The 12,458-nt window shown below is 35.8% G+C and overlaps 1 protein-coding gene across 1 annotated transcript in view; it reads left to right on the top strand.

Moving 5' to 3' along the window:
- Positions 1-11,270, top strand: part of VPS50 (VPS50 subunit of EARP/GARPII complex) — a 149,448-nt gene extending 138,178 nt beyond the window's left edge. The window contains 6 exon segments of the mRNA XM_007472019.1: positions 1-25; positions 1,069-1,165; positions 2,193-2,351; positions 5,857-5,978; positions 7,834-8,023; positions 10,543-11,270. The exon segment at positions 1-25 is cut by the window's left edge and continues 13 nt beyond it. Of these exon segments, the coding sequence (XP_007472081.1) occupies positions 1-25; positions 1,069-1,165; positions 2,193-2,351; positions 5,857-5,978; positions 7,834-8,023; positions 10,543-10,662 (713 nt within the window). The 3' untranslated portion in view covers positions 10,663-11,270.
- The last annotated feature ends 1,188 nt before the right edge of the window (positions 11,271-12,458 follow it).

Consider the following 12,458-nt stretch of genomic DNA (forward strand, 5'->3'; position numbering starts at 1 on the left):
AAAGAGTGGTAGCCACAGAATCCTTGTAAGTTGTTAAAAACAGTTGCTTTGTCATTAAATATTTAAGAAAGATTATAAAAGTAAGCACTGTATTCTAGCTGTATGCGTTTCCCACTTCTAAATATTCCTTAAATTACTTAGTATTTCTGAGAAGTATATCCTAAACTAGATTACGAATCAGTTTTTAAAATTGCATGGTTGATTTTCAGGTGTATACATGGAAGGAGGGTAATCTTATAAGTTTCATTCTTTAGCAGCATGATCCTTGCTTTAAGTAAGACTTTAGAAAAGCATATTATAGTATAGTACTTTATAGTTTCCCACTGAATTATGATTCTAGGGAGACTGTAGTTACATTGTCAGTTTAGTGTTAAATGTAGTCGACCTTTGACATCAGCAGGAGTGCATCCTGACCTTTATAAATCCCCAAGTTCTTTAATAAAATGAGAGCATATAACTTCTTCCATAAAATATGGTCCAGTATAATTTAAGTTTTTGTATATAACAAAAAGTAGTGAAAAACAGTATGACTACCAGCAGTCTTCAGCTGAATGATTCCGATTCATGCACGTGTATGTCTCGTGTATGCATGTGAAGTTCACGTCTATGTCTCAGCCAAGTTCCACTTTATTTCCTGTTATGAATGTTTGGGTTATTTCTGAAAAGTGTCAGGTGTTAAGTCTGTGAATTCATGGGTCTGTTGTGTGTAATTACATGGGAAATCCTTCTAAAAATACTGTTGTATTCTTTCTTCAATCTTTTGTGTTATCTGTGCTCATATCTTACATGAAAAGCAGCATAACTGTACACCTTGTGGTAACCAGATTAGCTCCTTTGAAGTCATCCTTCTTTCATATCAGCTCACGTTCAGTGATAACTCAGCATTAATTTTTGTGTGAATTGTAAATGAGTGTGTCAAGTGGCAATGCAAGGTAGTTCTTTAAAATGGAAAATAATTTTAATTGTTAAACTTTTGCTCAGAGATCTTAAAGATTAGTTACACAAAAAATATTGACAGGCTCTAAATACTGTGTTTTGTTTACATGGTGGGTTATTTATTCCCTTTAGGGTATTCTTGGCTGAACAGTTTGAGTTCCTTCAGCCACATCTGGATGCTGTGATGCCTGCAGTCAAAAAACCCTTTCTTCAGCAGTTTTATTCTCAGGTCAGACATGTCTTATATATCATTTCAACTGTGAGCAAGATAGGACTGTAACATGTTATTTAGGTTATTTATTTTTTTTTTTTAACTAGTGGTCAGTCTCTCAACCTCAGGAGAGGTGGATTAGAATATTTGTTTATTCATTCATGAATTCCTGTATTAAATAAATACTTATTGAGTACCTCATACAACTTTTAGTCTAGTAAGAGAAAGAGCCAATTAAAACTATATTACAATAAAGTGTAGTTAAGGGAAAGAAACAGTGGCAGGGTATTTAACCTTGACTGGAGGCGGAGATGGGGTATGGTTCGGGGGAGGTTATCTAGAACGGCTGTCTTGAGAAAGTGATGTTTAAACTGGACCAGAGAGAAAGAGGGTGAGAGGAGTATATTTCAACTAAGGTAGTGGCTTATATGAAGACCTAGAGATGAGAGAGCACGGTGCCTGTGAGCAGCTAAGGAAAATTCAAATTCTCAGAGCGGGGAAGAGGGCCAGTGATGAGAAAGGTGGCCGGAGTGATTAAGCAGAAGTCACATGACATACAGTGCTCCCAGCCAGGAGCTGGACTTTGTTCCAAGGGTGCTGGGAAGCTACTGGAGGATTTGAAAGAGGTGGTGAGTAGCATGGTGAGGTGTGTGTTTTAGAAAGCACTTTGGGGGAATTGTGAAGAATGGACCTCAGATGGCAAACCTAGAGGCAGGAGACTGGTTTGAAGACTTTTAGACTAATGTGGGTGAGAGATGATGGGATCTTGAGGTGCAGTGTGGAAGTGGACATGGAAATGGAGAGAAGTGAAAAAATCTGTAGTTTTTTAGTTGAATTGTCAGTGGCCTCAAGTTTGTTGAATATCTCAACATTATGTTTTGAATAAGACCCTTGCCCACGAGTTAAAGTATTTTCATAATTTAAATCTCCAAGTGTATAATGTTTTATTTTCAGATATGTGTACTAGAAACAGGAACAAAATATATTTTAGAAATTTGATACTTTTAGAAAATATTTGGTTTCATTTCTATGAAATTTATTTCAGACCGTCTCAACAGCCAGTGAACTACGCAAACCAATTTACTGGATTGTAGCTGGTAAAGCCATTGATTATGAACAGATGCTGCTCCTAATGGCTAATGTGAAATGGGATGTAAAAGAAATTATGTCACAGCACAACATATATGTAGATGCACTGTTAAAGGCAAGTATTCTTGGAAACATCTCTGTTAAAGATAATTCTACTAAGGGAATTACTCCTGTAATTGCAATAGCTCCAAAATTGTGAGATTATAGTTCGTACCACATTCTAGCATTCTTGTGATATTAAAGTCCCTGAGTTGGATTAGTATTTCGTTCCAAATTTTGTGTTCTTTTAGACCCAAGAATACTTTGTAGATTTTTTGTTTTTGCTCAGTAATATCCCATTTTGAATTAGAGTCTGATTAGTGTGTCTTAGCTAGCTTCATATTATGTAATCTCAATGGCCATGACTGTAATGACAAGAGGATATTTCTGTTTAATTAGAAGATATTTCTAGAGTTGTGTATATTCATTAGCAAGAGACTACACCCCTGATTATTCTAAGTTGTTTTTCCAGAAATCACATTACTTTTGCAATGTGTCACGCAAACACCTTTGTGTTCAATGACTTAACATTTATAAGTTTTTTGGAAAGAATTGTGGTAATTTTTTTTCATTTATGCATCAAGAGATTTATAAATCACCTGACATATGCCATGTACTGATCTAGGTGCTGGCAATATAGTTGTGAGTTAAGGAACTTATGTGCCATCAAGGAATTTATATGCCAGTGCAGGGACAGCAATAAAGAGATACATTAATATATAATATGTCAGGTGATGAATAGTCTGGTGAAAAAATAACCAGCAGAAGAGGGATAGAGAGTGGCAGGGTGTGGGTTGGAGAGGAATGCCATTTATTTACTTATGGTCAGAGAAGGACCCTGATAAAGTGAGAATTGAGGAGAGGCCTGAGGGAAGTGAGGAAATGAACCGTGTGCACGTCTGAGGTGAGGGAAGAGCATCTGAGAAAATGAAAACAGCTTTCAGAAAAATTTTGCTTTTCATATTTGTCAGCAAAAAGAAATTGGCCCTTCTTAGCTCTTGACTTACCTCATTTACACCAACATTCTTACCTGCTTAGTCCAAGGCAGTAAATAATAGGCTGGGACACTTGAGAACCAGTAAACAAAGCCAGAGATCAAAACAGAGATAGCAGCTGAATTCAGCTGGTGTGCCAGCCCCCAGTGACGTCTGGCACCTTTCTGGATGGCTGGGTTGAGGACTCTCAGCTGTCCCCAGACTCAAGGAACTAAGGGTGCCAGATCAGTTAACAGTGTCTAGGTATTAGCATGAGATCTAAGCATGCTCTATAATTGCCACCCTGGAAGAACTTTGATTTCTAGATCACCTACGAGACTTCAGCTGGAAATTTTAATTTGGAACGTAAAAGATACATGTAATTTATAAATCACACCCCTTCTTTTTTGAACAGTTCTGTTTTTGAAAAGTTGATTCTGTTTTTTATGACATGCTAATTATGGTACTTATGGGGATGCAAGAAAAAAGAGACTTCTGCCTTCAGTGAATATACATACTAGAAGAGGCTACTTCAGTTATTCTTAATTCCAAGAAACATTAATATTATAAGAAAGTGTTATTCAGATTATTAACCTGAACCCAAGTTTCAGCAGTTTAAGACTGTCTCTCATAAGGAAACTTTGATGGGACTTCCCTGGTGGCGCAGTGGTTAAGAATCTGCCTGCCAATGCAGGGGACACGGGTTCGAGTCCTGGTCCGGGAAGATCCCACATGCCGCGGAGCAGCTAAGCCCATGCGCCACAACTACTGAGCCTGCGCTCTGGAGCCCACGTGCCACAACTACTGAAGCCCGTGCGCCTAGAGCCTATGCTCCGCAGCAAGAGAAGCCACTGCAATAAGAAGCCCACGCACCGCAACAAAGAGTATCCCCCGCTCGTCACAGCTAGAGAAAGCCTGTGCGCAGCAAAGAAGGCCCAACGGAGCCAAAAATAAATAAATAAATTTATTTAAAAAAAAATAAACTTTTATGATAACTTTTGTTCTGTTACTTTTCCAAGTCCAAACCTTTAGGTAAAAGCAGTCTGCAAAAGAATCTGTCCCAAAAGAATCTTAAGTAAAATGAAATAGTTTTATTATTCATTTAACAATAAGTATTCTTGAACATTGGATTTAGCAATGAATAGAATGGCATTTCATATAGTAAGCCTATAAATTTATCTTTAAAATATTAATGAAAAGTATTGAATTATGACTCTTGAAATCTAAAGCAGAGTTTACTGTAGTGAAGCATAAATACAGTAGCAAATACTGTTTTGTTAGATTCATGAAATGAAAAAGAGGAAGAGCAATTACTTATTTACTTTGATTTTCAAAAGTAAGCGTAGTAGACTGAAGACCTACTTCTTTCTCATAAATGATTAAAAGCAGTTAACTGTCAAAAATCATTAAAAAATTGTGATTTAGGAAGCAGCCAGAGATAACACAATGATCATGTGGTAGCTTGATTGGTGATGATCAGATTTTTTTCCACCTGTGTGTTATTTGAACACATGTCAGTCTTGGCTTGGTACACATAGTGTAGTTTCTCTATGGAGGAAACTAAAGAAAAATGTATCATTTTAAGGCTTGTTAAAATATTTGAACTGGGCTTCCCTGGTGGTGCAGTGGTTGAGAGTCCGCCTGCCGATGCAGGTGACACGGGTTCGTGCTCCGGTCTGGGAAGATCCCACATGCCGCGGAGCGGCTGGGCCCGTGAGCCATGGCCGCTGAGCCTGTGCGTCCGGAGCCTGTGCTCCGCAACGGGAGAGGCCACAACAGTGAGAGGCCCGCGTACCGCAAAAAATATATATATATTTGAACTGTATTGTCGAGAAAGGATCAACAGCATTTACTTTTGTAAATGAACATATTTAGATGATAATAGTCAAAAGAAATCAGAAATAAATTTATTGAAGGGTGAACCATCTGCTTTCATGTAGCTGTTGAAATTGTCTAAATTAGTTACATATATTTTAGTTTTAGTAGAGTGGTATCACAAAAGGTACTAATAAGTAATAAAAATGTTCAGTTTTTCTATAGGTAATAAGATAATGTATATTATGGAGTCTTTTTGGTGCTAAAAATTTACAAGTATTACATGACTTTTGAATCATTCAGTATGTAATAGTTTATTTACTTTAAAAGAATGTTTAGGAAAGAGAATAATTTATCAGATTGCTCTGTAAGGTGTACAGCTACAAATTACAAATAGTTCACTCTGAGGTGAAAGCTCATTAAACGCTTTTTAAAAATCTGGGTTTCTTCAAGATATTTTTAAAGACATTAGTTATTAAGCCTTTTTAATCCATACTGACAGTCATAGAAAAATTTGAGATGTAGAAACACTTGAACATTGTTTAATCAGTTAATGACACTTATTTCCTTTGAGATGAAATGTAGTGTGCTCTGTATTACAACATGATTTATTCAATTTGATATACTTAAAAAAACACTTCACACTAAGTCCAAATTATCTTTGGCATTATCTCTCTTTGTTTTACTTGATTTCATTCTGAGCGTTTTAAAATCTTTTTTGCCTCTAAGATGGGAAAGCAATGTAACATTATAATTATATTCACATATGGCCACGACTTTTTTTCTTCTTAGGAATTTGAGCAGTTTAACACGAGGTTAAATGAAGTTTCTAAGAGAGTTCGGATACCCTTGCCTGTGTCTAATATACTTTGGGAACATTGTATACGTCTGGCTAATAGAACAATTGTGGAAGGGTAAGTTTTTCATGAAAGCATTATCTGATTCTTCAGTGATAAATCATAATATATGAATAACATTATATGTTATCACTAATGGATGCAGAGAATAGGTAGAGACAGTGATAAATAGTGATAAATAGCAGACAGTCTCATAGTAATTCAGGTTTAACTTTGGAATGTAATTAGAAAAGAGACCTTAAACGCCACTGTGTCACTCTTTTTTCTTGCTGGTGACTTAGAATCAGCTAGTAGAGGAGTGAGGAATGCAGCATCTAATGGTTATCTGAAAAACTAGTAATAATTATTACCTAATACAATTATTACAATGTTGATTATACATAGCATTCATTGAGTGCTATTTGGCATTTATTGAAACAAGCCCTTCACAGGATTCTATCACCAAATCCTAACATAAACTCTCTTTGGTGGTAGTATTCTCGCTGTTTTGTCAACTAGCCTCAGAAACTCAAGGCTAAAGAGGTTAAGTAACTTGTCCAAGTTCACACAGTTTTTAAATGCAGAGAAGGCTCATGAACTCCTCATTCTCTAATGGCAAAATCAGTCCTCATAACCACTATATCACTGTTAATATCATTATTATATCATTGTAAACTGTATCAATGTTTCATATGTTGAGTTTACAGATCAAAAGTAATTTTCCCACTTACTCAGAGACGATGCTTACTCTGCCTGTAACATCTAGAATACAAATAAGAATCAGTAATACATTTAAAATATCCCTGGAATGCAAACTGCTATTTCAAAGACCATTCACAGTGATCTAGAATTGCACATCAGTTGAATTTTCACACTATCATTTATCTGATTTCTCATCGGTTCTTATTTGTTATAAAAAAGAATGTGTTTGAAAGTGGAAGTGACGGTGACAAGCTGACAACAGCCTTGGCATTTTGTATAATACACCATCCAGTCTGTTAGGGTTAGGGGTTAGGGTTAGGGTTAGGGTTGAAACCAGCAGTGCTGTAAATCCCCAAATGGCTCTCGGTCAACAATCATGACTGGATTGTACTGTTAACAAATTTATTTAATAGTAGAAAAGTGAATAACAAATGTTATATTTGTGTATAAAACACTTCTTATTTTAAAAAAAAAAAAAAAGCTTGGTCACTTTAAATAATATAAACTAGTTTTCTTGCAGATTTCCTTAGGGGAAGTACCTCATTTCCTAGTGTTGAATTCTCCACATGATTGAAGGAATGAGACACTGACTTATGAATAATAAAATGTACTGTTAGGGTTAACATATTTATTCTTATTACTAGTCAACCTTAGAGCACAGTTTTTTAGTAGTGTGGGGTCTCAGATTAAGTCTATAAAGTGTTTTTTTATAAAAAATATGTATGTACTTTCTTTGCTTATATGCTTACATGTTTCTTAGGTTTGCTGAATGTTTACGGGAGAGTTATTTCATTTGTTTTCTTTGCATTGAGTAGTTAAAACATTGAACAGTTTTATGAAGCTAAGATTACTTGGGAATATTCATAGCTTAGTTTTATAAATAATTCTTGGCAGCCAGATTAACTGGAATACCAGTTAAATACCAGTTTAACATTCTTACAGATGATTATGTTAATTGAGTAGGCAGAACTATGGTCTGTAGAGCAGGAAGAAACCTTAGAAGTTATTTGATCTTTTTGCTTTGCAAATGAGGAAACTGAGGCCCAGATAGGTAAAATGACTGTTTAGTGACAGGGCTGGAACACGACCCAGTCCTTCTGACTCAAGGCTCATGTGCTCTTTTTTCTCAGAGAATCTCACCAAATGTGGATTAGAGAAAAGTTTAAGTACCTAAAGGTTTCTTTTTCTAACCATCCCATCATTTATGTTTTTTTATTCTTGTGTGTCTTAGATATGCCAACGTCAAGAAGTGTAGTAATGAGGGTCGTGCCTTGATGCAATTGGATTTTCAACAGTTTTTAATGAAACTTGAAAAGCTAACAGATATTAGACCAATTCCAGATAAAGAATTTGTGGAAACCTATATTAAAGCTTACTATCTAACTGAGAATGACATGGAACGCTGGATCAAAGAGCATAGGGTGAGAGCTGGGAAACAGTTAATTAAGTTTTTATTCCTTATCCATTGTGCTGTTCTTGTCTAGTATATTATATAATTCAAAATCATATGGGTGAAATAGAAACATTTGCTTTTTTAGCATGAACTACTTATGCCAGTTCTTTACCATATTCACACTGTTTATGCAATGTCCTTTGCCTGATCAAATCCTTTTGAGACTTTGTGAACTGTAGCAGTAATTATCTGGAAAAACAGCCAGAGTCTGAACTTTAGCTGTGTTTATCCTGCAGCTAGCTGTGTTGTAGGAGAAGGCTGAAATTGGTTAACATCAGGACAAATTGAATATAGCAACATTGAAATGATTCACAAGCTAAAGTCTGTTATATAACTTAAACTTTCTTATAGCCCTGAACAATGAATGGGTGATGGCCTGAACACACTGACATGTAGTAGTGATGATTGGTATATTAATATTTAAATAGCTAAATTTAACCTCATCCTACATTAGATTTTACCTTAAGTATAGATGAGATTATTTTTCTTTTGTGTGAATATATAGGTAAGTAGAGAAAAATACTTTATAGCAAGTGTTATGGTGGATGCTGAATTTTTTTGACACAGTTCAACTCAACATATATTACCAGAGAATGCTCAATACAGCGAGCTTTTCGGTATGATTATTATTATATATCATTTGTCTAGGTAGGCAGTATGTGAAGACAGATTTAATGAAAATATGAGAAGTGTTAAACTTATCACCAAATCTTATTCCATCAATAACTCGTGTTCACATTTGTTAATACTGTAAACATCGTGGGTAAAAGCTAAGTAAATTTTTATTTCATTTGACTGGGTAAGGAAGTAAGGAATTATTTATATTTACTTTATCAGGCTCATCCTTTCTAGTTTCAACACTGTAGATAAATGAAATGAGTTTTAGTCTGGACCATTAGCCTGAACTTTGTGTAAATGTGCCCACTGTAGGGCAGTTTCAGATCTTTGAGAGCAAAGTAGAAATGTACATGTTATTTTCAGTGATTTAATCAATACACCAGAATTGAGAAAAATGTCACCACTTTTTGTCCCATTGACCTCCGTCATTTGAGAACCAAAATGCTAAACCATATGCAGATGAACTGCTGATGTTGCTAGAATCCATTTAATAAAGTAAGCTGTAAACACTTTGGGGTTGTTACTGAGGAAGGGATTTGGGGTAAAAGGACAAGTAGCTGAAGAGAAAAAGCACAGCTCATACAGGTCCATTATTTGATGTAAGAACGATGCCCATTTTAGGGTTTCTTCTTTTAATATAGTGGACTGAAATTTTTAGTAATCGTATTTTGGAAAAGCTTTAACTAACTGATATCTGTAATACAGTGAAATTTTCCCAGCAGCCCGGATTGTCCTGTTTTCCGAGAACTTTCCACAATGTCTAGTGCAGTGCTTAGGTGGTACCTTCTAAATGTTGAGTGATTACTTGAGAGAATTTATGAGGTGTTTGCAGGTGCTCTCAGAGATCAGATACACAAACTGAGCAGTTTGCTGAATTTTTAAGATGAACTCTTTCTCATGTTTTGAAATTGCACTGTCTTTATTGGTTACCTCCAGTGAAGACATGTTCTTTTCTTATTAGATGATAGTACCCAAGTCTTTCCTGGGCTGAACACTTATGTTCATCCTCCAGAACCAAATGAAGATATAAAACTTTCTGATGAGCTCCTATTCATGCTCATCCTAACAACTTCTCTGAAATTCAGGAACTAAATTGATTTGTACAGCAAAATAGTACTTATATAGTTGACCCTTGAACAACATGGATTTGAACTGTACAGGTTCACTTATATGCAAATCTTTTCAATAGTAAATACTATAGTACTACATGATCCTCAGTTGGTTGAATCCTCGAATATAGAGGAACCTTGATGAGGAGGGCTAACTATAATTATGTGCAGGTTTTCCACTGCATGGAGGGTCAGTACCCCTCATCCCTGCATTGTTCAAGGATCAACTGTAGTCTTAATTTTACTTTCTAGCTACCAATTATAATATGAGGGTTTAAAAACCAGTAACTTTTTGTCTTTTGTTACCTTATTCATTTGTTATATCTCAGAAGAGTTGTTCTGTGGTTGGAGATTTTTTTCTTTTACCTAAAATGTTTGCAAAAGGTACAGTGCTAGAAACTGCTTACTTAGTGGCATCTTAAAATGTTGAAATGTCAGTGTATTTTGATAACTTAATAACAAAGAGTGTCATAGAAAGAAGCATAGTGTGTGATCTTAATTGGTATGTTATGTGCTGTATTAAAAAGATTCTAGTGCTTCCTGTTTCAAGTGTGTACTATAGGTATCCTTATTCCCCACTATTAACAGCTCTGTAAACAGTGTGTCTTCCATGTCTTGACTACAGTTTCCACTGCTTTACACTGATTTCTAGTGCTCAGTAACTATCCACTGAGACCTGAATATCTGTCTGCCTGTTTTTTGCATTGATCACATACATGTGTTTTAGTGTACTAAATTTGAATCTTCTTTTTTCGAGCAGGAGTATTCGACGAAGCAGCTGACCAATCTGGTAAATGTTTGCCTGGGATCCCATATCAATAAGAAAGCAAGACAAAAACTTCTCTCAGCTATAGATGATATAGACAGACCCAAAAGATAATGAACACAGTCCTTTTTCCTCAATGACACTGATCTTCTCTCAACATACATGACATGAAAGCCAATTTTTCATGCACTCCTGACAACTGTCTTAAGAAAACTATTTGCATGTTCTTTCCAACTGGAAAGTGGAAAACATTGGAGTTTATGTGGTGTTCTCAAATGATTTTTATATGCCCCGATTGCTTCTCTTCAATTTTTAGTTTCATTTGCTGTATTTCTTTCTTGAAATGATATTGCCTCATCATAACTATTGTTATGTGACTACAGTTATACCTTTTACTGAAGAATGTACTATAAATATATGATTAGAAAGAACAGTGACAGTACGTTCGTGGGCAGTTTTGGAGAATGAATTTATGTTAGCATTTTTCTACCCTCTGAATTCGGTTCTTAATAAGCATAATATGAGAGTGTTAATGTATAGTAGTATCTCCTAATTATGAGCACTGCATGACAGTTGAAAAGTACATGTAAGCAAAATAGTTGAAAAATCAGTTTACTGTCTGTGTTTCTAAATGTGAAAGTTGTGTTAGGGTTAATTTGATTGTGAGAGTCATCATAAATGATGAAATTTAATAAATATTATACTCTAACATGATCAGCCTATGTGAGACTGCATTTTGATATTTTTCCACAGCAGGCAGATTTCATGAAACTATAATGGGATTGTTCTTAGTGTGTTCTAATTTTAATGCTCTTGTATCCTGAAACCAATGGTGAAAAGTAATTTCATTGGGTAAACCTCTTCAGTGCCTGAGTAGCATGCAGAATGGTGATGGTAGGATTTCCTCCCTCCCTCCCTCCCTTCCTTTTTAAATAATGGGATATTTTTTCCTGTAAGCTTTGCTCTCTTTGAATTTAACTTTTCTCTTAGAACAGCAAAACCTGGCTTAGCTGACTCAGGGAAAGAATTGCCAGTTAGTTAGTCAAGCATAAGTACAGGGTCATATGTTCACCATTCTTAAGTATCTGCTTTGTATCACAGATACAATGTGAGTTTAGCCAGTGATAAACTTCGGAACTTAATTAGTCTTTAGTAACTGTGTACTGTTACTCTAAACTTTGCTTTGAAGCCAGGGATATTCGACCAACAAATATGACATAAAAATCAATTTCCCTTGCGCTCCTGCCAACTGTCTGATAAGGAATTTTTTGCATGTTCTTTCTGACTGGGGGAAAGCTTGTGTGTTGGTCCAGGATTACTGGCATGACCTGTAACATCAATAGCTCACAATCCTGAAATATCTCATGAGAAACTGGCCTTGTGTACTGTGAGTCTTTGAGAGCTGAGGTGCTGAAGTGAAGGGCAAAGTGTGACATGTGATCAAGCACAGAGGTGACAAGGAGATGATTGCCGCTCAGTGTCCCATCAGTCGCTGCAGGTACCCATAACCGGCACAAGAGAACGTGAAACACTTTTTGAGAATATGTCTGTGTGAGGGGTGTTAGTTTGCATCTGTGTGATGAGTTTTTTGTTTTCAGTCTCTCGCTTCCCTGTTCATTTGCTGCCAATTTAATATTGACAGTAAATCTTCCTTCTTGTGAAAAGGTATGAATTTGGTGCCATTGTGATCTACTTGTGGAACTAGACTGTGTACTTGTAAGGTAGATCCTGCTGGTAGCCATTATCTATTTGCAGCCACTTGAAGAAAACAAACATGAGGTAAGCTTGGTCCTTGTGTTTCAATGCCATATTCAGCTGGGCACATAGAGAGCTTATCACTCTCATTTCTCAGTTGATTAGGAGCTGCTTATTTCTTATTTTTCACATAGATTTCATAGTTGGTTTTCTTT

Source organism: Lipotes vexillifer, unplaced genomic scaffold (genome assembly GCF_000442215.2).
Source record: "Lipotes vexillifer unplaced genomic scaffold, Lipotes_vexillifer_v1.1 scaffold1704, whole genome shotgun sequence".
NCBI lineage: Eukaryota > Metazoa > Chordata > Mammalia > Artiodactyla > Lipotidae > Lipotes > Lipotes vexillifer.